Source organism: Poecilia latipinna, unplaced genomic scaffold (genome assembly GCF_001443285.1).
Source record: "Poecilia latipinna isolate Pla-1442-1.1 unplaced genomic scaffold, P_latipinna-1.0 Scaffold191, whole genome shotgun sequence".
Taxonomy (NCBI): Eukaryota; Metazoa; Chordata; class Actinopteri; order Cyprinodontiformes; family Poeciliidae; genus Poecilia; species Poecilia latipinna.
This window is the reverse complement of record NW_015112807.1, coordinates 231,532-252,989: the sequence shown is the minus strand read 5'-3', so window position 1 is coordinate 252,989 and position 21,458 is coordinate 231,532. Positions and strand designations below refer to the sequence as shown.

General features: G+C 40.9%; 3 protein-coding genes across 6 annotated transcripts; 2 read left to right on the top strand and 1 right to left on the bottom strand.

Annotated features, from left to right (window-relative positions):
* The first annotated feature begins 21 nt into the window (after positions 1-21).
* On the top strand, positions 22-9,179 carry fermt1 (FERM domain containing kindlin 1). Of its 3 annotated transcripts, none has more exons than XM_015030764.1 (16): positions 22-123; positions 1,551-1,704; positions 3,197-3,294; positions 3,734-3,869; positions 3,997-4,137; positions 4,522-4,705; positions 4,788-4,890; positions 4,996-5,103; positions 6,254-6,385; positions 6,570-6,619; positions 6,954-7,078; positions 7,556-7,662; positions 7,763-7,987; positions 8,080-8,204; positions 8,301-8,442; positions 8,554-9,179. In XM_015030764.1, the coding sequence occupies exons 2-16, from the start codon at positions 1,554-1,556 to the stop codon at positions 8,725-8,727; spliced, it is 2,001 nt and encodes a 666-aa protein (XP_014886250.1). In that variant the 5' UTR covers positions 22-123; positions 1,551-1,553; the 3' UTR covers positions 8,728-9,179. The 3 variants fall into 3 exon arrangements, with proteins under 3 accessions (XP_014886250.1, XP_014886251.1, XP_014886252.1); XM_015030765.1 differs by lacking the exon at positions 22-123 and adding an exon at positions 184-255; XM_015030766.1 differs by lacking the exon at positions 22-123 and adding an exon at positions 1,225-1,322.
* Positions 9,180-9,819: 640 nt separating this feature from the next.
* trmt6 (tRNA methyltransferase 6 non-catalytic subunit) lies at positions 9,820-15,805 on the top strand. The gene is made up of 12 exons (XM_015030763.1): positions 9,820-10,126; positions 10,280-10,410; positions 10,872-10,981; positions 11,525-11,616; positions 11,709-11,792; positions 11,883-12,007; positions 12,134-12,304; positions 12,969-13,129; positions 13,220-13,305; positions 13,973-14,075; positions 14,722-14,808; positions 15,480-15,805. Exons 1-12 carry the CDS (start codon positions 10,020-10,022, stop codon positions 15,627-15,629), a joined length of 1,407 nt encoding a protein of 468 aa, XP_014886249.1. The 5' UTR covers positions 9,820-10,019; the 3' UTR covers positions 15,630-15,805.
* Positions 15,806-16,204: 399 nt separating this feature from the next.
* Positions 16,205-20,640, bottom strand: chgb (chromogranin B). Of its 2 annotated transcripts, XM_015030760.1 has the most exons (8): positions 20,481-20,636; positions 20,249-20,292; positions 20,051-20,141; positions 18,847-19,593; positions 18,000-18,714; positions 17,752-17,851; positions 17,479-17,586; positions 16,205-16,471 (listed from the first exon to the last, which is right to left on the bottom strand). In XM_015030760.1, the coding sequence occupies exons 1-8, from the start codon at positions 20,518-20,520 to the stop codon at positions 16,391-16,393; spliced, it is 1,926 nt and encodes a 641-aa protein (XP_014886246.1). In that variant the 5' UTR covers positions 20,521-20,636; the 3' UTR covers positions 16,205-16,390. The 2 variants fall into 2 exon arrangements, with proteins under 2 accessions (XP_014886246.1, XP_014886247.1); XM_015030761.1 differs by having other exon boundaries at positions 18,000-19,593; positions 20,481-20,640.
* Positions 20,641-21,458: the final 818 nt, after the last annotated feature.

Below are 21,458 nucleotides of genomic sequence, written 5' to 3'. Positions count from 1 at the left end.
TTTTTTTTTTTCTTTTCTTTTTTTTTTTTTTTTTTTACTTCCGAGGGACCTTTATTCCCCGATTCATTTCGCTTGATAAGAAATATTCTAAGAATAGTTCACCGGCCGAAAACGTAAGCTAAGGTAAGAGCTCTTTCATATTCAAAGTAACTTCGACGTAACCGCGGTGGGAATAACGTCCCCCCGTTATGTGTAGCAGGGAATACGCAGCTGCCTTTGATTAGAGCGGGACTCCTCCACACCTGAAGCTACATCGTAGGTGTCGTGAATCGGAGTCAGGCCAACAGAAGAGGAAGTACAAGCGCGTTACTGCTAGTTTTTAAGCCTAGTCTGGAACTTCGTATTATGTTCTTGGAAAATGAAAATTGTTCACGTGGAGTTTTACTGGCGTCAAAGATTGGCTGTAAAAGAAGATTAATAGTTCTGAACATCTCTTACGCGGTGTTTGTTATGTATAGTTCTACTTGTGTGTCATTTGCTTTGTAGAAAAACAAAAATATTTGATAAGTTGGTATTGGAGGCATCACCAAGTAGGACAGGACATCCATAATGTTCTTTTCAACCTCTTTTTTTCTTTTTCTTTTTTTCTTTGGCTCTTTTCCTGTTGCTAGTGCAATATTCTGTGTCCCAATTCATCATGCTCAAACACATCTCAACAAGCCTTCCCACAGCAGGCTCACTCTTTAAAACTGTACCCTGCAGCTGCACACACTACAGCAGCACAAAGAGAATAGAGTGTGTTCATTAAATGTAGCCTCCTTGCAGTATAGTTCCACACAGCACTCTCTTCCAGTGAGCTGTGTGGGACAAGATGGAAACAACGATGATCACATTGCTCTAGGTTGGGTTGTGTCTCTGTGTGTGTGTGTGTGTGTGTGTGTTTACTCACAGTGTTTCAGACATCTGATTAACAAAGCCTGGTGCAATGTGGGCTGATTGTTGTTTTCTATGTTCCCTCTTGCACCAGATTCGTGTCCCTGCTTGTCACATTCCACAGTCAGGCCCTCTGTTTTCCTCGCCCCCATCCGTCTCCCCCTACTTGCACACTTCAAGTCTTTCGTTTGTTCTCTTCTTAGTTTATTTAAAATCAGTCAATTGTCCAGTAGATCTGTACCCTTTTGGAAAGGGAATTCTGTAGCTTTATCTCCCTTTTTTTTTTTTGTTTGGTTGTACCACCCTACTTGTATGTTACACTGCTATTAAAATGTATTGGCTAATACTGGAGTAGTTAAGGGGGGCTGCAGTATCATTGCAGAGACATTGCAGTACAGTGAGACAAAGTTGTTTCACAAGAGGCTGGATACAGACTGCATGCGTCAGTGGTAATGTTAAGGACATTTAATCCACTAACACTGGTTTTTTTTTTTTTTTTTTAGCCTAAGGCATTTCATATTTGCTTCCATACAAAATATCTCAAGGAAAGACATATTTTATTGATGAAAACCTGAAATCTTAGTGTTTTTTATTTTATTTTAATAGTAAAATAATAAAAAATCAATCCCAAAGTACATAATATTTTTTTTTCACCTTCTCTATGTCTTTATAACCAGGCCATGATCAAAGGTTCAGCGATTGAAGAAAAACCATGGCAGCTGTCGGTTCAGGTGGATCAGAAACAAGGCGACGAGACCATGAAATTCAAACTCAGTGTGACAGGTGACTTGCACATCGGAGGACTCATGCTGAAGCTGGTGGAAAAAATTAGTAAGTGTCTAAGATCAATAAGAAATTGAACAAGCTATGTTGATATTTATATAGCTAAAAAAAACCAAAAAAAAACCTGCAGACATTCTTTTAAAACTGCTTGTGTTCACCATTTAGAACTTAATTTGGTTCTCATACATGTGGTGTTGAATTTGGCTTGTATCTGCTGCTGCTGCTGCAACAGCTGTGTTTGTCAAGCCACGCCTTTGTTTGCACTGCGTTTCTCTACAACGCCGTGCAGTTGTTCAATCACAATGCATCGGCATGCGTAGCCTTAGGGGGCAAAGGGTATCCAGAGCCTTATCTGGTTTCTTCTCGCAGTCCTCTGTAAACATAGTGGAGCTCATGAATGTAATAAATGAGGGGACTTTTTTTTCAGGAGGTGGTTTAAAAATCATGAGACATAAGCAGATGACTAAACGTCACGTCATCAACAGATGGATTTAAGCCCAGTATTACAAGATGATATCAGGTAGACTCATTAAACCACACCACCTACACACCAGTGGGTACAAAGAGTATTTCTGCTGCTAGCAGTTTTAAAGCGCAACTCCAAATAATGAGCGGGTCAAATAAAGAGTGGTAATTCGTGTAAACTAGCAGGCTGGGCAAGAAGTCTCGCCTAAATTCCGCCTCAAGTCAAGTACAGGACACACCAAAGCAAGAAGGTTTTCTTTTCAGACGAGGCCAAGATGGGAACTTTTTGACATATGTGAACGGCTATGTGTGGTTGAAAACTAACACCGCACACCAGCCTGAACTCCTCGATCCACACCACAGAATATTGTGGCAACATTATGCCACGGATATATGGAAGTTGATCTATGAAGGATGACCCTACGAAGCTGAGGGGGTCATCCTGGTTGAAACTTGTTAGAAGCTGCAACTTTTGGCAGTATAATGACCCAAATCACACACCTAGAGCTACAATGAAATGGTTTATATACAAGCATTTGTGTCTGAACGGCCGAGTCAATATTTATACCCACAGTTAGAATCTGTGGTTAGTAAATTGATTTTCACATGTCCTTTCCTTCCGGTTTGACTGCACCAAAGGCAGATGTGCGAAAGTTGTAGAGACACACCCGAAAACTCTTGCACCTGCAGGAGCAAAAGGTGGTTCTGCAAAGTACTGACTTAGAAAATAAGGAAACAATGTATCACTTTATTCCATCTTGACAAATGTGCACTACTTTGTGTTGGTCTAGCACATGAAATCCAATTAAAGTACATTGAAGTTAGTAATGTGACAAAATGGAAAGGTTTTGTAAAGGATTATAAGCAATCCTTTACACAATTTTGTATAGGATTTTTTAAGTTATGCCCTGATCCAGATTTCACTGAGTTAATAAATAATTTGAACTACTAAACTAAATGACTAAATGACCCTCATTTATACAAGAGGTAAAAGGATTTCAGATCCTACATGTTATTCTGCAGATAAAAGTTGCATGACGGTAAGATTAAATCTAGATTATGCGTTTGCCTACAGAGACTCAGCAGGACTGGTCCGATCATGCGCTGTGGTGGGAACAGAGGAAATGCTGGCTGCTCAAAACTCACTGGACATTGGACAAATGTGGGATCCAGGTAAACCGAATGAGATAGCAATTCACAGTTCCTGCAGTTCCCCTGAAGTGTGTGCAAGCAGTCAGAGACCTATCTCCTTGGGAATGTCTCTTTAGTCAAAGCATAATAGATAAATCCCGTGTGCACTTGCAGGCTTGAAATGTGTGGAGTTGTTATTTATAGCTGACCTTGGAGGCTGCTAAGCAAAATCATATCCACCTTCCAACAGAGATAGCTCATTTATAGCCGTTTAATGGAGCAAGAACCGTCTCGTGTTGACATTTATGTCCCAATTGTTCTACAGTGGTTGTTTAGTAGCGCACATAAATAAAAAAAATAAAATGTTTACCATGGCAAACCCATATATTTCAAATAATTCCAAAATGAAATTCAATAAATATGTTTGAGAAAAGTTTATTTTTGTTTTTTCATCTAAACTTTGTGTGACTTTCGTCCACAGGCTGATGCCATTCTGCGCTACACTCCCCAGCACAAACCACTGTTGCTACAGCTGCCCAATATGAAAACCATCAGAATGACAGTCTCCTTCTCCAACATGGTGTTCAAGGCAGTGGAGGAAATCTGCAGAATTCTCAGTTAGTTTTATGTGGTTCCTGAACATGGGATTTTCCTGTCCTAATAAAAAAAAGAAATATCAGGACACATTCTACTTTGCATATTCTTCTTGATCGCTCACAACTTCTCTTCTTTGCTCGATTGTAGACATCAGACGATCAGAGGAACTCTCTCTGCTGAAGCCTCCCGAGGATTGGAGCAAGAAGAAAAAGAAGAAAGACAAGAACTCTCCTCAGGAGGACATCTGGGACATATGGGACGCACTTAACGTAGGACAGGGAGGAACAGGTACTTCAGATTTTATATGCTGGAGCACATTAGGTTCTGCTCAGGTGCAACAGGATAGCAACAGGAGAGCATTTATGTCTAAAGGACACTTATCTTTTCTTTCAAAACAGAGCAATAAATCTATATTTAAATCCAATAAATGTGTAAAAGCTTGACTAAATGATGCTCTGGTGTCTAAATTCAGCATTACTGATCAACAGAATTCTATGAGGTTTTTGGGTTTTTTTCCTTTCCTTTACACAATTTATGCACCAAGACTCAACCATAGCTGAGTTTTGGTTTGTAACAATACTTTATGAATAGTCTTATTGGAAGAAACCAAAACTGAACATGCAGAACATACTTTATTTCCCACAATCTCACTGAGACTTTTTAATGAATTAGGCCCTCTGTACAATAAGACGATGACAGCAACCTATGACCCAGAGAACGGGATGCCCATGTCTGCCACCAGCCTATGGTTTGGAGAAAACCCCTTGGCTGAGTCTCAGCCAAACCTACCGCCTGCGGAACTGGGCAAGATATACAAGCCGCTGTCGCTTGTAGACAAAGCAGAGAACAACGCAGGGTATAATTGGAAACCTTTCTGCTCGACGTATTAGTATTTTTTTTATCCCCCACATCATCTGACTGCTTGTTGTGATCGACAGGTGGCTCGACTCGTCTCGCTCACTCATGGAGCAGGACATTCAGGATGACGACAAGCTGTTACTTCGCTTCAAGTACAATGTCTTCTTTGATCTCAACCCTAAAGTAAGATGGTGTTTTCCATTAGGGGACGGGGGGAAACAAAAACAAAACAACAAAAAAAAAAGTGTAAACCCGAGGTCGTCGTCTGCGTGTTGGTTTGTATTTCAGTACGATGCCGTCAGGATAACCCAGCTGTACGAACAGGCCCGGTGGGCCATCATGCTGGAGGAGATAGACTGCACCGATGAGGAAATGCTGATGTTTGCTTCTTTACAGGTGAACCTGATGCCTGCACAGTTATTACAGTAATTTGATGAAATAGCTGAAGGATGTTGGTGTGTTTCCATTTTGCGATGTAGTTAATTGCAAATTGCAAATAAATTCTGTTATAAGAATATAAACATTCTCGGTAACACTTTATTTGAAGGGGGTTGAATAAGACTGACATGACACTGTCATAGACACATGTCATGAACATGCTTCATGAATATTTATATTCTCTCTTATAAAAGGCACTTCTCTTTTTATTTTCTAACAATTCACCCATTTGTCTTACAAAATAACCATCTCAAGGTAGCTGAAGAAATGCAGTGTGCAGTGCCTTGCAGAAGTACTAAAACTTGTCGATCACAGTGTTTTTATGGGAGAACACTGTGATCATGGGCTAAGTAATAGAAGACAACAATTAGATCCATGGAGACTCTTGTACAACTCAGGCAAATTTTTAAAAAAGTTCAGAATCTGGGTTATTAAGATGCAAATGTACAAAACAGAAAAATGACACTGCACAACCCATTAACATGGAATTTACACAGCAGGGGTTGCTTTTAAATTTGCTCTTCTGCAGACGCTGGAAATAAATTACCACAACTCTGTTTCATGCTAGTCCATCAGTATGCATGATCGTTCCTTAGGGCTGCAGCAAATTGAACCAAATTGGGAGTACATTGTTTTTATGCCTTGAAGCGCAAAGTGAAGGGTACTGAATTTGGTATGTAAATATGTGAATAGGCCTGTTTGGACATGTGTTAAATCACACTGTGTGGGAAGACAAGACAAAGGGAGAGACCAGAATGCAGACATGAAAAGGAGTAACTTAAGCTTGTACATTAACAATTTTTGCTCTCCCACAAAAAGTGCTTGAAGAATCCGATAATTACCTAAAGTTTTAAACCTAATCTTCCCTGTAAACGAATCTCAGCCGTCTTCGGCTCTTATTCCGTGGCAAAGATTAAGGAAACAGTAAATCTACTAGAGTGCATCTTGACCTGCACACTACTACAAAGGCTGACATGGACAAACAGTCCTCTGACTCATGCTAGTGTCTTTAAATTACTACATTAGTCCCATGACAGAAACTCCTCGGGACTTTGTAAATGAGAGAGCTCTTCCATTTCTCTAATAAAAAAAATTATGTCTTTGTCAGTATCACATTTGCAAACTGACCATGTCAACTGAGCCGCTGGACAACTCCAGCGAGCCAGAAATCGATGAAGTAGAGGCTGCCCTGTCCAACCTGGAGGTGACGCTTGAAGGTGGACACGCGGACCGAATTCTGGTAAATATATGTTTGTGAACCATCAACCACTGTTGTGAAAGCCAAGTAAAAATTGTGGTCTTATTTTAATCTTTAGTTCCAGCAGAATGTTTGGTTTCAAATTGCTACTATTAGGCATGACTTTACTAATTTGTTCCAAGATGATGTAAAACAGTGACTGAATGTAGTTCTTTCTTGCCTCCAGGAGGACATTACAGACATTCCAGAGCTGGCAGACACCCTGCGGCTATTCAGGTAAAAAAAAAAAAAGATCTCCTTCAAGCATCATTACTAAGGCCTTTTTTTTTTTCTTTTGCTTGGTTTGTGTTTACACATTTGTAGGGGAAGTACAGCTAGTCTCATTTATTTGCTTAAAAAGTTGTTGTCAAAAGATTCCAAACTTATTGTGTAGACAAATTGAATATCACTCACACGCATGTCTTGGTTTGTTATAACAAATTGAGCAGCTTTGAGAGCATTTGGGTAAATGTTCTGCAGATGCAATTGGTAGCTATTAAATAAATACTTCAATCTTATAAGCTGTTCATGTTGCCTGGGTTCCACTGGTGTCTGTGTCTTGTCAAAACAGGCCCAAAAGATTGAGCCTGCGACCATACAAAGAGTATTGGTTTGTGTTCAAGGACACCACTATCTCCTATTTTAAGAGCAAGGAAGCTTCCAGCGGAGAACCAATCGAGAAGATGCAACTCCGAGGTCAGTGGTTAAAAGAATTAGAAACTCATTTATCAGCATTTTTGAATGAATGACATTGACATGTAAGATCACAGAAACCGGAAAAGTCCCAGCGTTGTTTTTTTTTTTTTTCAGTTTCATTATAGGAAAAATATAGATTGGAAAAAAATTATTTCAACATAGAGGTTTAAGCTCAATACATATCTTTTTTTTTTTTGACAGTTTCTTGCAAAGTATTCATACCATCAGACATTACAACAGCAGATGTCTGTGTTTTATCAGCATCTTTTGAGACAGAACAACACAAAGGGAAGCATAATTGTGATGTATAGGAAAAAGCTATAGAAGGTTTTAAAAACCTTTTTTAAAACATCTGGTAAACTCAGCGTACATATGTAGTGAGCCCACTTAACTCTGATACCAGCTGTCGTTGTCTAATTATTGAGTAGAGTGCTTTTGCGCTTCTCTGTATTACATTTCTTCAACTTAAATTAACAGGATGTGAGGTGGTCCCAGACGTCAATGTCACAGAGAAAAAGTTCGGCATCAAACTCCTGCTTCCAGTCGCTGACGGGATGAATGAAGTGTACATCCGATGCGATAATGTAAAAGCCCAATTTGCTTCCCTAAGCATTCTACTGTATCTATTTTAAATAAGGACCTTCTGCAAGTATCTCTTCATGAATTATCTTCTCTCCTGTGTAGGAAACACAGTACGCTAAGTGGAAAGCCGCATGTATCCTAGCCTCTAAAGGCAAAACAATGGCATACAGCTCCTACAAGACAGAAGTGAAAAACATTCAATCTTTTTTGCAAATGAAGAGCCTGGCGCCCCCTCCTGGTCAGGCGGCTCCAGACCTCGATGCCATGGAAATGAATGCAGAATGTTTTGTTTCTCCTCGCTATTCCAAGAAGCTCAAGACCAAGCAGGTTTGCTTGACAGACACGTCACATTTATCTGATCTTCACCAGCAGCCATGCTAAATGTTGTTGCTAAATCTGCTTTGCATGATTGCGTCAAGCTGACAGCACGGATCCTGGAGGCCCACCAGAACATAGCAAAGCTGTCCTTGATAGAGGCCAAGATGCGCTTTATCCAGGCCTGGCAGTCACTTCCAGAGTTTGGCATCAACTACTACATCGTAAGGTAGAGTGCAAAAAAAAAATTTTTAACGACTCTGTAACTGGGGTCATGTTTAACTTAAACCATATATTCTGAATATTCTATTTACTTGCATTTCAGATTCAAAGGTAGCAAGAAGGATGAAATTCTGGGGATTTCATATAACCGCATGATTCGTATTGACATGTCCTCTGGCATGCCTGTCACCACATGGAGGTTTGCCAACATGAAGCAATGGAACGTCAACTGGGAAATAAGACAAGTGAGACTTCATTCCTCATATAGAATATTAATGTTTTTGGAGTGTTTACTCCCGCACAACACTGTTTCATGGGATTAAAATAAATCCGTAACATGTTGCATGTAATTTCAGGTGACCATAGAATTTGACCAGAACGTGATAATAGCCTTCTGCTGTGTGAGCTGCGACTGCAAGGTGGTCCATGAGTTCATTGGTGGTTATATCTTCCTCTCCACACGATCAAAAGACCAGAATGAAACACTAGATGAAGAATTGTTCCTTAAACTTACTGGAGGCCAAGAATGACCCAAGACGTACATGACTGTCCATTTTGTTCTGAAGTTCTTGTTCGTATTAGCATGAAACTACCACTGCAATATTAACTATAAGCCTTGAACAAACTACTGCAAAAGAAAACAGTTGGCATCACAGACACATATTGTCCTTCACAGAACCATTTAATGTGTTTTACCACTTTTTTTTGTGTAATTTATCCACACAAAAAAATATGTCAATGTAATTATGTTTGGATTGTCTTTTCAGAACGTGGATGAGGTGGCGCATGAGAAGCTAGCTCTTTTTTAATGTCAAATATTTCTTATTAAAGTAACAAAATTTGAAAACATTGCAGAGCCTTAAATTGAATTATGTTCCGTTCTTCCGCAAAATGTGTTTATTTCCTTTTATTCATCAGTTTTGTTGAGTTGTGTTTACGATGATGAAATATAAAATGGCTTCTACTACGTACTTTGAAACAGATATAATTTGTCTTATTATTTCTCCCACTAGAGTTGAAACAAGATACACTGTATTCAGTGCCTGACATGAAATCATAGTAAACTTCTGTTTTAGGTCAGCTAGAAATAATGTCTTATTTCTATTTGATAGTTGAAAGAGTATGATAGCATAACTAACAGCAGGACTTGGATGAAATGTTTTGGGTAATAAAATATAATAAATATTAAATTGTTATATTTATTCATATCAACTTTAAAGCTGCCCCAGCATAAAGCCACATGCATCTCTAACTGCAGTCTATTAGAGAAATATATTTAACAAATTTAATGTCCAAAATAAATGCATGAAAACTTTGAAATTATATATTTACAAATAAATAAATGCCCCCAAAATAATATAGTTTAATTTGTTTATTTTATTTATCTGTTGGACATCAACACATATATTTAACTAATGTCTTTTGCATGTTTAAATATTACAGTTGGAAAAATAATTTTTCCAACTTATTTTATAGTTCTACTCTGTTCAGTTTTAGTTCAAAGGAAGCTGCAGTCTTTCACTTTTTTTTCTTCCGTTTAACTCGCACCTCGCGCCTATTGGACAGAAATATGATTGACGTTCACTCGGCCAATCAGTGGCACTTATTCTGAAACGTCATTCCGCTTTTCTTTAACACGTCATTAGAAGCTAGGGAAGTGAACGCTAACACGTGTGAACATCAATTTAAGACATTTTTGTTTACGGCTCAGGATAATTCAGTGCCTTCTTACACTTCACCTTACTTAGAGCGCTTCTAAATATTAAGCTGAAGGTAGCGTTTCTCCAGCAGCTGTGTTTTGAGCTACTTTACATAGTTTGTCATGGCTCAAAACGAAGATGATGATTATGAGTACAGAATCAAAGAGGGAGATCACATAGTGTTAAAACGAGGGGATGTCTACAAAGCGGTGCAAATTCAGCGGAAGAAGTAAGTCTGAAATGTTAATATACTCAACTTAAACAGGGAAGCAACAGCTTCAGTTTATTATGTGATAAATTCTTATAGAGAGGGGTACGCTGAGTTTGTCTGGTGCTGGAGTGAATGCTGACTATTGACAGGATTTGGCTGGTTTACTCACAGAAAGGTGATCTTTGAGAAGCAGTGGATCTTGCTGGATAACGTAGTGGGACATCTGTACAGCACCACATTTGAGATTGCCTCTGGAGGAACATTGCAACCAAAGGAAGACAAGGAAACGGAAAGCTCCACAGGTGTGCCATACATTTTCAGCCATTGTGAGGTTTAATTTTTCTCCCCATACCAAATATCCAAATTGGAAGATTTACACTAACCTTTCTTTGCCAAGCTGAAAACTGAAATTCTGAAGAAATTCCAAAACTAGGGAATGAAGAAAATGTGCAAATCAAATAAGACTGGTAGTGAATAAAAGTAATCTGATGCTGAAGGATCAGGTTGCTTCATTTAATTTTAAAGGCGTATGAAGGAATTATTGTGACACATTCATCAAAATTGACAAAGTCAATTTGTTGTTTCCTCCACGAAGTCAAATGTACACAAATATTAAATTAAGAGTAGAGAAAATCTGTCTTTTAATCCAGCTATTTTTAATACCCTTTTAACAGGTTGCGTAAATATAAATATGCTTAAATGCAGAGATCCTGTTGCGCTTTTCTTTTAACTTTGTTTCACAGTCTCTCTCTGTGGCTCCCAGATGTGAAGGTGGCAGGTACGGACAACAGAAACATCGTCGATGATGGGAAATCACAGAAACTCACCCGAGACGACATTGAGACGATGAAAGAGCAAGGCCTGAAGAACGAGGTACAAATGTAATCTGAGCAAAGTTACGTTTTAAACATTTCAGCCGTCTTTTGAGGACTTTGACCGAAGCTTTTCTTTTGCCCTTCATCTCTAAAGATCCACAAATACAGTAATCGCATTTACTCATTTATGAGGGAGGTTTTAGCTCACTGAGTGATTCTTCTGTCTTGCTCACCTAAAGATGTAGAATAAGAGCCAGAAAAAAACAAATCAATAATCAATATCAACAGAAATGAAACGCTTACGTCTTATGTTTTTCAGCCATATCGTTCAGCTCTAATTTTTAAGTCTTGGTCCTTCAGTATCAACTTCAGCTCTCAGGGGTATTGTTGTCAATCTAACCCATTTCTGTCGAGGTCTGGCACATTTACTAATCTGAAAAAGGTCAGACTTTCCCTTTCCAGGTAATCAATCCCCAATTAGAATTGGTCACCCATAAAATCGTCCGATATTGATCACAACTGATTTCTCAGCGTATATTTAGTTAATAATGAACTGAAATGATGAGAGTTAATGCATTTTTTTTTTTTTTGTGTACCTCAGGAAATCATTCAGCAGCTCATAGATAACAGCTCGACGTTCAATAACAAGACTGAATATGCCCAGGATAAGTATATTAAGAAGAAGAAGAAAAAGTGAGTCACAAACACTGAAAACGGTTGCAGGCCTCAATCGGTGTGATGTGTTCATGTTCCTGGTCTTGTCTCACTCCCTCCCTCCCTCCCAGGTATGAAAACACGGTAACGGTTCTGAAACCAACCTGCCGCATCATAGCCATGATGTACCACGGCCGCGAACCGGGGAAGATCTGGTGAGACTGCACGTCGAAAATCGGCAGATTTTTGAGAGGATTAAATGTCGGTTTGATTGCAACGATGATGTGCGTTTCCGTGTGACGCAGCCATCTGCGGTACGACACACTGGCCCAGATGCTGACTCTGGGAAACATCCACGCTGGCAGTAAAGTGCTAGTGTTCGAGACCTGTGCTGGACTTGTGCTGGGAGCCGTCATGGAGAGAATGGGAGGCAGGTTTTCTTTGACAAGCTGCGTGCACCGTCCATGTTTTAAACGTTTCGGCCGTCTTTGCGGACTTTGACCGAAGCCTTTCTTTTGCCCTTTATGTAATTACTTTCCCTTCCCTCCCCGTCCAGGCTACGGCTCGGTGATTCAGATGTACCCTGGAGGTGGGCCGGTCCGGGCGGGGGTGGAGTGTTTTGGCTTCCCCGCACACTTTCACGATATGCTGCATGAGTTTCCCATCTGCCACGTCAACGCTCTGCTGGCAGGCACACTGGATACCGGTGCCAAAGACCCCACTGCTGGTTGGACATTCTTTTATAATTTTTGACAGATTTACTACAAATTAGAGCTGAACTGCCAATGACATCCAGGATTTATATTTCTTTCTTTTTTTTTCTTTTTTTTTCTTTTTTTTACTTGAGCAGCTCTACATAAAGTGTTCATAACCTTTCCAGTTTTTCTCACTTTGTCACATCACAGCCACAAACTTCACAGTGGCTCCTCCAGAAAACTTTCACAAGGGGGGCATAGCTAAAAGAAGTATAAATAATTTATTTATATTAATACTTTTTTATTCTGCTTTTAATGTTATTAATGTATTTTCAATGTATTTTATTGGATATTTCTGTACAAATACGAAATGGTGCATAATCATAAAATGGAACACAAACTGATTGAATTACCTTCTGTTTGCTTACCATTTTTGCACAGACATGCAATAAAACCTATAGGACCTGCTACAGTCAAAATATACTGCAGATGCTCAGCTACTGTGTTTTAAAAAAAACTCCCTATCTAATGTGTTTAGGCTTGATAACCTTTAGTAGGTAAAAGTGAGTTATTTTCATTGCTCTGTTCTCAGAACTGCGTAGCTTGACTTCCCAGTTCAGAATCCTCACTATGTTGCCCTAAATTGTCTCCATTTATGTATGTGGTCGCTGTGCTTTATCTCTTCCAACATTGCAGAAGAAAAGCACTTGAATGCGCCTGCAGAGCAGGAGCAAATCCAGCCTGAGGCAGAACGGCAGGAAGGCAGTCCAGCCGACGAGAGGATGGAGACAAACACCGGCGGCGACGCCGGCCAAAACCGGGAGAAGCTGGAGCGGGAGAAACGCCAAGAAGCAAAAGTATTTTAACGCCGCGCCGTATTCCGCTAATTATCTATCGAATTAAAGTGATTTAGCGTTTTTGTAACCGGAATGCATTTCCACTTTTAGGCCCAGGAAAGAAAGGTGAAGCTGGAGGAGAAGCGCCGGAAGCTGGCGGCCGCAGCTGCCCTGCTGGAAGGAAGGAACGCTGACGGGTTGGTCTCCGATTCTTCGCCTCTGCGTTCAGATTCGTGTCTCTGCAGCACTCTGCTCCTGTCAGCAGCAGCAGCCGCCTCCTCCTCCCCCTGGCCTGGCTCCGTGTACCAAGCAGAAGCCATTACGACACATTCACAGAGGGAAAAATTATGAATGATTAAATCATTAACTACGTCCATAATAGTCGTAAAAAAATAATTTGCCTTTCTCTGGGCTCAAAGTGATTACCGTGCAGGGCTCTTCCAAGGTGAACAAATTGATTGCTTTGTAGTTTACTCCCACGTTAAATAAAAGACCTTATAGCTTTTTTATGATTGATGGCTGAGCTATAAGAAGCTGACATCTCTGCCAGAAGTACAAGTATTGACCTTGTTCGCTCATAGACCTTTTTTTTATAACACACCGGCTTTACTGGAAGCTATAAACAATAAACGGAGCACAGACAGTTTTCCTCTCTGTCCTAAATCAGCCTTTTCGGCGGCTTCTCGTGCAGCTGTAAGACAGTTTGTGGGGTTTTTGTTGCTTGAAGCACTGATGAGCTGAATTACCATCTTGCTTTGTTGCACATTTCCAATTACAGAATGTGCTGTTGACATCGCTTTCTTTTGTTAGACAAGTATGCTTGATCATCTGGGGTTTTTTCTTTTTTTTTCTCCTTGCTTGCAGGTTGGTGATAGCGAGTCAGTTTCACCCTTGTTCTGTTCTCTTGGGCTTGATTAAATTCCTCTCCCCTTCTCGGCCTTTCGTAGTCTTCTCCCAGTTCAAAGAGGTAAGAGAATTCATGTCTCAGTTTCTACTTCTTAAGAATAAATGTTTATGTCACAAAGATATTCGTATCCGTTGGACTAGAACCGGATTTTATGGAAGTTCGACTTTTTGAACGAAAGTCCCGAAAAGCCCCTTTGCAATTGTAAAAAAAAAAAAAAAAAAAAAAAAAGAACCCTGCACATCATCTTGAACACACCAACCTCTGTGTGGAACATGGTGGTGGCAGTGTCATGCTGTAGGGATGCAGAGGAGGATGGAGATCATTTTTTCATCTTCAGATGTGCAAAGCTAGTGGAGATATACCCCCCAAAAAACTTGAAGTTACACTTTTAAGAGGTTTATTCACAAAAGTTTTACTTATTTATTTTTTCTATGTTAAAATCGCACACTATTTTATGTTGCTCTGTCACATTAAAATACATTGAGGTTTCTATTTCTAAAGTTCAAGATGTGACTAATTATGTCTTTTGAGGACAATTTACTAAAAGGGAACAATTTCTAGTAAGAGCTGCAGATGGAAACGATACTCCGGTCTGTTTTTACAGAAGTCAGGCTCAATATCAGTTGTCTTCCTGTGAACGTATCAATTAATGCATTTTCTTATTTAAATCCTTCGTTTTTCTCCGTTTCTGACTCGACGTCTTCAGACACTTATTGAGTGCTACACGAAACTAAAGGAACAAGGTGGGACTGTCAACCTCATGCTCACCGACACCTGGCTCAGGCATTACCAGGTAAATGCTGCCACCGTGAGTAACTACTGTATTGTTTGGTGTAAAATCCAGTGTTTTACTTGTCAGGGTTCCTACATGGGCAGGAAAAAACATAGAATTTATTTTAGGTGGTTTCCTCATCTGAATACTTATCGAAGAGAGTTTGTGAACTTATTAGAAAAACGAACATCTATCCATCCTGTGTAGATTTGTCTATCTAATAATCCATGTATCCACTGTAAGCCATGGTGAACCTTTATTTCCATTTCAAAATGTACTGAGAAATGTGAGTACATCTAAATTGTAGAAATCTGCATCAAAAATATGTAGGAAAAGTATTTTTTTTTTTGTTAATGGTCTCCAATTGTATAATTTTGCACTTCTGATGTTTAAACCAACATTAGCATCATTGGTTTGCAGAGCAGTTAGTCATATTTGTAAGTATATCATGAAGTGTCCTAATATTTTCTGCATTTAGTGGTAGAATTAGCAAACTGACTGATGAAACATCAAGCTTAATCATTACTTCTCGTTTTCTGCCACCTCGTTAATCTTTTTACACTTGTGTAAGCGCTCCATTCCAAGCGTAAGAAACTTTTCTTTGCGCCAGTTTGAGGTGCAAAGCAGACAACAGGCGGACTCATTTCTACCAGGGTTAATTCCTCCCGACTCGTCTCTCGTTTTGTCTCCAGGTGTTGCCTGACAGGACACATCCTCTGCTCCTGATGAGCGGTGGCGGGGGCTACCTCCTCTCAGGGATGACCGTGGCCACGGACCACTCCGAACCGCCAGCTGAAGAGCCAGCTCCAAAGAGACAAAAAGTGAAGGACTCCGAGGGGTAAACACACACAGAAGGATTGGATCTTCTCCAAGGCACGGTGGTGTCACCTACAGGGATTTTGCTTCAGACTCTGTCGAACTGAAGCGACACTTCTGCAGAAAAGGAGACTGGGTGTCTGGTTTGTATTCATCAGAACACCTTCCCCTGTCTTTGTCCTCAGATCAGCTGAGAGGTAAAGTGTAACCCTAAAAAAAAAACCAGGTCATCTCAGCTCCATGTGCTCCTTTATGTAAGAGATGGCTGAATTCATTTCTTTTAAGTGACAAGTTTGTGTTATATCCCTTGACAGCTGTTGTTATTTAGTAACTCGCTATATAATTAAAGTTACTAATGTAGGTTTATTTTATCTACTTCTGGATTTACACACAATAAAAATGCCTGGAAAATAAACGGTGGACTGTGAACCGCATTAATTCTGGAAATAAATTCGACTTTACTTTGGTCCCAGGATAAATCGTTTTGTTTTTTTGTTTTCTTTTTATTGAGTGCAAACAGAACAAGAGCCGTCGAATACATTTCAATAATTGGTCTCCGTTGACATTTTCATATCGTCACAAAGCGTATATAAACATCCAAGCCGTTCCCATGCTGTTTTAATTTTGACGTAACATCACAAATACATCGAGTAAAGCAGGTAGGATGTGAGCTGTCTTGCGATTTTTTTTTTGTTTGTTTCTTTTTTTTTTTAACACAAAGCACATTAAATAGGCAGATGCACAGTAACTTGGCATGGTTCACAGGCTGTAGTAAAATACTCGGGGATTATGCGGTCTTGTCATGCAACTTGGCTGCGATTTTCTGCAGCTCCATGTCCATCGCTGCCAGGTTTTCCAGCTGTTTCTCCTGTTGGGGAGTGGAGGGAAATAAAGGATTTATTTGTAAGATCTGGAACCAACAAAATGTTATACAATTACTACTTTATGCCATTCAAACATTGTTTATGGAATATTAATCGTAGTTTGACTTCACCGGCACTTTAATAAAAGTTTGGTTGAGTTGGGAAGAAGGGTGCGAGTTTAATTTGTTGGGCTTAAATGTGACGCACGTCCACAGGAAACTGGCAATGATGAAGTTATAATTGCCCACAACTGTCCAAACTAGTTTTTTTTTTTTTTTTTTTTTTTGCTATCAAAATAGCAATTTACTTTGCACACTTATGAAATGTATTGTTGCATTTGAAAGAAATCTGACATTAAAATAAGAGAAATTTGGAAAATATTTCAAATGAGCCATTCCAAAACTGTCAGAACTCATTTCTTATGTGTGTCCCAGTGTTTGGGACCCTGAGCCACTGCCTGATTTGCCTATACCTTGGGCCAGCTCTGCATTCACATTTGCTACAAGATTCACGTAAGCCTGTCCCCGTGTAAGGATGATCCCTCTGATAGGTTAATAACTCGCCTGGGTAACATATTCCCCTCTTATCCTGCGAGATGCAGCGTCGCGGAACGAATGAATCACTTTGACGCTGCCTCGGTAATTTGTTTTTCCCCGCTCTAATGTATGAGATGAGATAAGCCTCTGCAGGCAGAAGTCCTCCACACTTTTATGAGCATCTTTGGGCTGATTTGCTCTCAGAGACTCCAATCATTCGCTCCTCGGTGTGATTACCGCAGCAGTCATAAAATACCGGCGCGGGGAAGTCGAATGGGGTAAACGAGAAGACCGAGGCAGAGTCAACCAAATACGGTTTGTGTCGTTTGCAGAGACGTCGTGTTTTGGCTGCATCCCGGTCTCAAATGGCTTGCATACAGTTAAAATGATGCACTTCAACAAAATGTGTTCTGTTGGTGTTGACATAATGAAAGCTGTACACTTGGACAATTAGTCAAAAAACAGCATGGCTGAACCTGGGGTGTAAGCTCTCTCTGCTGCGAACTCCTCTTATCCTCCTCTTTAGTGGACTGGTTAGCCAGCTGGTTTAACTTGTAACTAAGCAGCTGGCTCAGTTCATCCATCTGAAACAATAAAACGGAACAATTAGACATCTTAGCAATGAACTCTGGGATGGCAGTACTTACGGGCATCAAAGGCATGTTCTAAAACTTTGGAAAGCTTAAATAAAGTCTTATTAAAGTTTAATGCAAACAGGTTAAACTAAAATGATAGTTCGAGAGGCTCACCTTAGCGGATGATGCGGCATGTTCGTCTGAGTCTCTCTTGTACCAGGCCGGGTCGTAATAGCCTCTGTAAATCCAGGGATTGCGTTTCTCAGCCAGGTACCTACAAATGATCAGTTTAGATGCCACAAATATTCTGTTAGTTCATCCCAACAGGTTCATGTTGGTCCATTTGTGTCGTACAACTCAAAATATGAAATCTACAATCCCCTGCGTATAAGGGAAGCAACAAAAGAATTGGGTAAGAATACCTCAGGGCTTCATCTCTGTCGTTTTCCTCTTCTGCGTTCTCTTCCGAGTCGCCCCTCGGCTCCATCTCTTCCTCTGATGATCCTCGCTTCTGAAGTCTCCTCTTGTGGTGGTACCGGTGTGTGGGCTTCCAGATCCGCTTTTCTATATCTACGTCTTCGTTATCGTCTCTCTTGTCAAAATCCCAGTATTCCTGACTGCGCTCTTCCTCCGGCTCTTCCCTGTCGTCCTCTCCGAGCTCTTCGGCGCGCTTGTGTTTCCTCTGGTGGTGTCTGCCGGGCCTCCAGCTCCGCTTAGCTCGTTCTGTGTCAAAGTCCCAGTATTCCTGGCTCCGTTCTTCATCAGGCTCGTCTCTGGCTTCTTCCGAAATCTCCTCGTCACGTTTGTGTCTCCTTTGGGAATGCCTGCCAGGTCTCCAGTCCCTCTTCTCTCTCCCGGTATCAAAATCCCAATATTCCTGGCTGCGGTCTTCGTCGGGCTCTTCCTTGGCATCCTCTGAAAGCCTGTCTTCGCGTTTGTGTCTCCTTTGGGAATGCCTGCCAGGCCTCCAGTCCCTCTTTTCTCTTCCGGCGTCAAAATCCCAATATTCCTGGCTTCGTTCTTCATCGGGTTCTTCCTTTGCTTCCTCGGAAAGCTCCTCATCTCTCTTCTGCCTCCTTTGGTGATACCTTCCCGCCCTCCACTCCCTCTTTTCTCTCCCAGTGTCTATGTCCCAATGTTCCTGGCTTCGTTCTTCATCGGGTTCTTCCTTTGCTTCCTCGGAAAGCTCCTCATCTCTCTTCTGCCTCCTTTGGTGATACCTTCCCGCCCTCCACTCCCTCTTTTCTCTCCCAGTGTCTATGTCCCAATGTTCCTGGCTTCGCTCCTCCTCAGGCTCTTCCCTCGCTTCTTCCGATAGCTCCTCATCGCGCTTGTGTCTCCTCTGGTGGAATCTGCCATCCTTCCAGCTCCTCTTGTCAACGTCCCATGATTCCTGGCTGCGGTCTTCGTATCCCTCACCCTCGGATGGCTCATCACTGCGCCTGTGGAGCTTTATCTTGTGATGATAGTGATGTGTGGGTTTCCATATGCGCTTGTTTCTCTCCCCCTTTTCCTCGTTCTCCAGCCTCTTTTCTGCATCCCAGTACTCTTGACTGCGTTCCTCCTCTGGCTCTCCCCCGTCTTCCTCATCCCGTTTACTTTTCCTTTGGTAGTGCCTTCCGGGCCTCCAGTTCCTCTTCTCTCGTTCTTCACTTTCTCCGTCCTCTTCTTCTTTGTCATCGGACCTCCTTTCAAGGCCTCCCCAACTCTCCTGACTGCGGTCGTAATCTTCCTCTCCTCGTTTGCTCTTCCTCTGGTGGAATCTCCCTGGCCTCCAGCTGCTCCGCTTCTCTCGTATTTCTTCCTCCTGATCCCCATCCCGCTTCTCTATCAGACTCCACGATTCCTGGTTCCGCTCCTCTTTGGGGGCTTCCTTCTTTTCCTCCACAGATTTCAGCAGTGCCTCAATGTCTTTGACGTCTGCCGTCTTTGCCGTAGGGGCTCCCGCGCGAGAGATTTCCTCCTGTGTTGCAGTCCCATCTGTAGTCTTTTTGTTCACTGGGGCATATTTGACACCTATGAAGGAAAAACAAAGGAAAAAAAATTGTGAACTTTGACTGGATTAGCTGATTTCAGTCTTTAGAGTATGTAAGAGGGTCTTGCAAACTTAATCTACAGTGTAACATCTGGGAATAGATCAATATCTGTAGAGTGGAAAGAAAGTTGAGTTACTTAAATCTGAGCTTTATGAACAGGAAAGTCATAAGACGTCCCTTTGTGCAGTTTTGCACAAAGGGATGGTGTTTTACACCATAACTACTTCTTCTTCTTAGAATCTCCATGACGCACTGTTTGAATTGTGGAGAATCCTCAAACAATAATCTTCCTTAAAGTTTCCAACTCCATTCATTTAACCCGATTGAGGGCAAAAAAAAAAAGCAAAATATCTTTTGCATTTAGCGTTATACACACACACACACACACACACACACATATATATATAAAACAACTGAGTTATATTTTTCCAACAAACCTGCTTGGAGAATATCTTTGCATTCCTGATCCAAATGAACGTCCGGCTTGGACAGCGCTTTGGTCAAGACTTCGACCAGACATCGTGCAACCTGCAGAAGTCAAAGAAATCATCTTATTCTGTTCAAGATACTGACGTGATCATGTTATGAGTTGAAAAAGTAAAAAAAAATATATATATATTATTATTCAAGCATACCACATCTTTTTGCTCCTCTTTGCCAACTGGGAGCGCGACAGTTTCTGCATAAGAATGAAAAAGTAGGATTTAGTCAAATGCGAAGCTGCGAGACTTGTCTCTGTCCATGGTGCTGAACTCATTATCGACTATCTGTTCTGATGCAAAAAATAAAAAATAAACGCAAAACAAATAAAAACAGAAAAAAAAATAGTGAATAATAATAATAATAAAAAAAACAATTCACCCTTACCTGCAAGGAGAGCAAAAACCACGATAAGCGCAGGATTCATTTTGCCGTAGTGAGGGTACGACCGGAGAAAAAGTGAGCCAGTTGTACCATCAGGCTCTCGTCTCTCGTCCCTCTGCAGCGGCTGGAGAGAGCAGCGCTGACTGGGGAGGTGGAGCGAGGAGCGCCTTCAAATAAAGCAAGGGGAGTGGGCTGGGGGAGCGTGGGAGGAAGACTCGGGGCTCGGATGATGTCATGACTCATTAGACCCGCAAAGGAAAGTGGCCTAAACGAAAGTCGATTCACAACTAGGTCGATATTTATTCGGGAGTGAATTTCTTTAATCTAGTCAGTGTCACGATGCATCCAGGTGATAACTTGCATGTTTTTATTTATTTATTTATTTAGGGGGATGTTGCAGTTGGAGTTTAGCTCATCATGAGAAGCCTGGTGGGACAGGGGGTGTTGAACAAAAAAAAAAAAAAAAAAACATCACGAAGACTTATATAATTTGATGCCTAATCCCTGAATAACCTGAATAGTTGGAAGATTCATAAGCAGGGGAACTGCTGAAAATGAAATTTGGCGAGGGGATAGTAAATTATAGTTGAAACAGTAACTGGTAGAAATAAGCTTTACAATAACTCCTAATTTTAATTAATTATTGGAATTAATTACTAATTCCAATCAACCCCCGTCACTCAAATATACTTTCCCAGAACTTAAAAAAAGAAGCTATTCTCGCGTGTATGCACGATTTGGTTTGTTTCAATAAACCCTACAGGCGGGCCATCAATGACACTGCCACCCACTGTTTAATCTGTGTCATTGCACACACCACCCGGTTACCCCTTTCTCTCTTACTGTAGTCAAAAACACACAGTAAAACTAACTAACTACCAGGCATTGAAAGTTAAATTAACTTAGGCGGGTGGGGGGGGGGGGGGGGGGGGCGGGGGCCCCCCCCCCCCCCCTTTTTAAAATTTTTTTAAACCCTTACAA